At 45.7% G+C, this 5,000-nt stretch overlaps 1 protein-coding gene across 1 annotated transcript in view; it reads right to left on the reverse strand.

Annotated features, from left to right (window-relative positions):
* Window positions 1-5,000, reverse strand: part of mtr (5-methyltetrahydrofolate-homocysteine methyltransferase) — an 18,261-nt gene that overhangs the window by 3,485 nt on the left and 9,776 nt on the right. The window contains exons 21-29 of the mRNA XM_043231228.1: window positions 4,838-4,938; window positions 3,501-3,568; window positions 3,312-3,432; window positions 2,726-2,807; window positions 2,542-2,640; window positions 1,885-1,960; window positions 1,470-1,625; window positions 1,195-1,391; window positions 1-52 (exon numbers count right to left, since the gene is read on the reverse strand). The exon at window positions 1-52 is cut by the window's left edge and continues 149 nt beyond it. Coding sequence (XP_043087163.1) covers window positions 1-52; window positions 1,195-1,391; window positions 1,470-1,625; window positions 1,885-1,960; window positions 2,542-2,640; window positions 2,726-2,807; window positions 3,312-3,432; window positions 3,501-3,568; window positions 4,838-4,938 — 952 coding nt within the window. The remainder of the gene's footprint in view (window positions 53-1,194; window positions 1,392-1,469; window positions 1,626-1,884; window positions 1,961-2,541; window positions 2,641-2,725; window positions 2,808-3,311; window positions 3,433-3,500; window positions 3,569-4,837; window positions 4,939-5,000) is intronic.

Genomic DNA, 5,000 nt, shown 5'->3' on the forward strand with positions numbered 1-5,000 from the left:
CGAAATCAGACAGACACAGATACGGCTCCGAGCTCGACGAGTCCTTCTCCGCCTGCGGGAGAAAAACACATCACTGAGAGAGAGAGAGACAGAGAGAGAGAGAGAGACAGAGAGAGAGAGAGAGAGAGAGAGACAGAGAGAGAGAGAGAGAGAGAGAGAGAGAGAGAGAGAGAGAGAGAGAGAGAGAGAGAGAGAGAGAGAGAGAGAGAGAGAGAGAGAGAGAGAGAGAGAGAGAGAGAGAGAGAGAGAGAGAGAGAGAGAGAGAGAGAGAGAGAGAGAGAGAGAGAGAGAGAGAGAGAGAGAGAGAGAGAGAGAGAGAGAGAGAGAGAGAGAGAGAGAGAGAGAGAGAGAGAGAGAGAGAGAGAGAGAGAGAGAGAGAGAGAGAGAGAGAGAGAGAGAGAGAGACAGAGAGAGAGAGAGAGACAGAGAGAGAGAGAGAGAGAGAGAGAGAGAGAGAGAGAGAGAGAGAGAGAGAGAGAGAGAGAGAGAGAGAGAGAGAGAGAGAGAGAGAGAGAGAGAGAGAGAGAGAGAGAGAGAGAGAGAGAGAGAGAGAGAGAGAGAGAGAGAGAGAGAGAGAGAGAGAGAGAGAGAGAGAGAGAGAGAGAGAGAGAGAGAGAGAGAGAGAGACAGAGAGAGAGAGAGAGAGAGAGAGAGAGAGAGACAGAGAGAGAGAGAGAGAGAGAGACAGAGAGAGACAGAGAGAGAGAGAGAGAGAGAGAGAGAGAGAGAGAGAGAGAGAGAGAGAGAGAGAGACAGAGAGAGAGAGAGACAGAGAGAGAGAGAGAGAGAGACAGAGAGAGAGAGAGAGAGAGAGAGAGAGAGAGAGAGAGAGAGAGACAGAGAGAGAGAGACAGAGAGAGAGAGAGAGAGAGAGAGAGAGAGACAGAGAGAGAGACAGAGAGAGAGACAGAGAGAGAGAGAGACAGAGAGAGAGAGAGACAGAGAGCGAGAGAGAGAGAGAGAGAGAGAGAGAGAGAGAGAGAGAGAGAGAGAGAGAGAGAGAGAGAGAGAGACAGAGAGAGAGAGCAGAGACAGAGAGAGAGAGACAGAGAGAGAGAGAGAGAGAGAGAGAGAGACAGAGAGCGAGAGAGAGAGAGAGAGAGAGAGAGAGAGAGAGAGAGAGAGAGAGAGAGAGAGAGAGAGAGAGAGAGAGAGAGAGAGACAGAGAGCGAGAGAGAGAGAGATATCTCTCACCTGTTGTCTGAGGCCGTAGAAGGTGGCCACAGGTGTAGAGGTGTGGTCTGTGACATCATCAGTGTACAGGTGTATGTCGTCTCCGTGGCTCTGAGCGGCCCAGAATCCCACGAGTCCTCGGGCCTGCAGTCCTCGGCTGTCGATCAAGTGGTTCAACAGCTTCAGAGCGTCGTCATGAACACGCCTCGCCTCTTCTCCTGAGAAACACACGACACACACGTCACACACACACGACCTCTGACCCCACCCGACCGCTGCCCACCAATCAGACGCACCCACGGTTTTGTCCTTGAATATTTTGGGGTATCCGCGGTTGGGGTATTTCCCTCGAAGCTGCCACACGTCGAAGAAGGGCTTCCAGTCGATGAAGTCCAGCAGCTTCCGCAGGTCATACGAGTCGAACACACGAGTGCCCAAGAACTGAGGACGGACTGCAGGAAAACACAAACACACGCTTGTGACGGAAACAAAGTCTACAGCTACAGACCGTCTGAGGAACTAGAGGAACATACTGAACACATTACAATATTGCATCAGGTGATAACTCTCATATTTCCTTCTAAATTAAAAAAGTAATGCATTACTTTACTAGTTACTTGATAAAGTAATCGGATTACTTGCATTGCTCCGACACTGATCAGCACACAAGCGAGGTTAAGTGAGGTTAGGGACTAGTTAAGCTGGTAATACCTGGTCTGGGTTGAGAGAGCCAGTCGATGTGAAGACCCTTCTCTCGAGCTCGACTCAGAGACAAGAAGCGTCTGTCCTGAAGAAAACACACGGGAGTCAGCTGCTTCGTGAGGACACACACATCCACAGGTCACTGCTTTTCACTTTTTCCCCCCCGGGGTATTTTGTGAGGAGTTTTACCATTGCATAAAGTAAAAATGAGCTTTTTACTGTTTTGTCTTTCTTCTCAAAGGAAAAAAACTACTACTACACCGAGCAACAAATCAGCATCTTAGAATGATTTCTGAATCATGTGACCCTAAAGACTGCAGTAATGATGCTGAAAATTCAGCCATGCATCACATCTATTAATTAGTTAAAAGTGTCATATATTGTACAGTACTGTATTTGTATGCCTTGCTGAGCAGAAGAAACTTCTTGTGAAACATTAGAAAATATCACATATTGAACACTGTGGGTAAATGTTATAAAAAATGTATTGATAGAGCTGTTGTAATTATTACCATTAGAGACTTATTTATTATTGTATTTTACAGAAGAACAATAAAATTACAATACTACGGAGCTTTTATTTTAAAGATCTTAGCACTTTTTGATTCTCATCCACAAAAAGATCCCTGTTGAGTAGAAATCATTCTTCTGTGAGAAGACTCAGACCTTCAGAGAGTCGTAGTGATCCTGACGGATGTCTTCATACTCCTCCTGGATCTCCTCGAAGAAATCCTCACGGACTCCTTCATCCAGCAGCTGAGAGCACTGCAGACACCCACCATCATCATCCTCGTCCTCATCATCTTCAGATGTTTTTAAATGTTTGTTAATAAACGGAGAGGTGTCTCACCACTACAACACTACGGGACGCGTCGAGGACGTGAACCACGGGAGAGCTGTACCTCGGAGCGATTTTCACCGCGGTGTGAGTCCTGACACACACACACACACACACACACACACAGACACACACACACACACACACACACACACACACACACACACACACACACACACACACACACACACACACACACACACACACACAGACACACAGAGACACAGAGACACACACACACACACACACACACACAGACACACACAGACACACACAGACACACAGACACACAGACACACACAGACACACACAGACACACAGACACACAGACACACACACACACACAGACACACAGACACACACACAGAGACACACACAGAGTCATCCTTCTGTATTAATGACACTATATTTCTATTCTATTCTGTAAAGCTGCTTTGAGAGTCTGTATTGTTAACAGCACTGCATAAATAAAGGTGACTTCATAAAATATAAAAATGAACAATTCTAAAAGATGCAAATGAATCAGATTCACAGAAACGAGTCAAATCTCTTGAATCGTTTCTGCTGCTGCAGTTTAAACGAGAAACTTTAGTCGTACTTCGAGGTGGTGGCTCCTCCGATCAGCAGAGGAGTCTTCAAGCCCAGGCGCTCCATTTCTTTGGCTACGTGAATCATTTCGTCCAGCGACGGCGTGATGAGACCCGACAGACCGATGATGTCTGAGAGACAGAGTCGTGAGAGGAGTCCTTCAGGGAGAGATCGGCGGCTCAGAGACACACAAACTGACCTGCTTTGTTGTGAACGGCCTCCCGCAGGATCCTGTCACAGGGAATCATCACTCCTAGATCAATGACCCTGAGGACACACACACACACACACACACACACACACACACACACACACACACACACACACACACACACACACACACACACACACACTGTGTTAGAGTGACTGATAGCAGCGTTTACTCGTCTGACATCAAACACCTGCAGCTGTTAGAGTCTGAAGAGCCACTTAACACCAGTGTACACACACACACACACACACACACACACACACACATATTACTGACGCGCACACACAAACATTACTGACGCGCGCACACACACACACACACACAAGCACTCATTCACTGACACACACACACGGTTTAATTACAATCCAATCCATAAATATTTTAGCAGTTTAATCAGTCTTAATTTTTTTTTTTTTTTTTTTTAAATTAAGTGCTGCACAATAGAGGTTTACTTTAATAATAAAGTTGTTTTTTTTTTTAATTTATAAAGTAACAAAATTTAAATATATAATTTATTTTAGCGGTTTACAGTAAAAAGACGTGGTCTTTGAAGTGTTCTCAGTTTGATTAATGAATCAAATTTAACAAATTCAGTGATACAGTGATAATTTTTAAGACTAGATTCCCAAAATTTAAGGCAGAGATCACAAAGCTCAAACACACACACTCTTCATAGGTGTAATGTTTTATTCTGTACAGACTGTATGTTATTGTTCTCAAAAATTATTGTTACTGTTTTCAAAAACTTTAATTTATAAGCATTTTGAAAAGGACATGAGGTAATGTAATCATAAGTCACTCTCCCCGTGTAATACCTGTGTCATTATACACGTGTGTGTCGTCATATGTCACACACACACACACACACACACAGTCACTGACACACACACACACACAGTCACTGACACACACACACACACACACACACACAGTCACACACACACACACACACACACACACACAGTCACTGACACACACACACACACAGTCACTGACACACACACACACACAGTCACTGACACACACACACACACAGTCACTGACACACACAGTCACTGACACACACACACACACACAGTCACTGACACACACACACACACAGTCACTGACACACACACACACACAGTCACTGACACACACACACACACAGTCACTGACACACACACACACAGTCACTGACACACACACACACAGTCACTGACACACACACACAGTCACACACACACAGTCACTGACACACACACACACAGTCACTGACACACACACACACAGTCACACACACACAGTCACTGACACACACACTCTCGACAGAATGTCAGACTCACCGGAAGTTGTTGCATCCCAGCACAACACCCACAATGTTTTTGCCGATATCATGCACGTCTCCCTTCACCGTCGCCAGCAGAACCGTGCCCTGATACGGATCCTGGAGAACACACACACACACACACCTGGAGTCTAGGAGCAGTTCTTCTGCTTCAGTGAGCA

This window comes from Puntigrus tetrazona, unplaced genomic scaffold, assembly GCF_018831695.1.
Source record: "Puntigrus tetrazona isolate hp1 unplaced genomic scaffold, ASM1883169v1 S000000283, whole genome shotgun sequence".
Taxonomy (NCBI): Eukaryota; Metazoa; Chordata; class Actinopteri; order Cypriniformes; family Cyprinidae; genus Puntigrus; species Puntigrus tetrazona.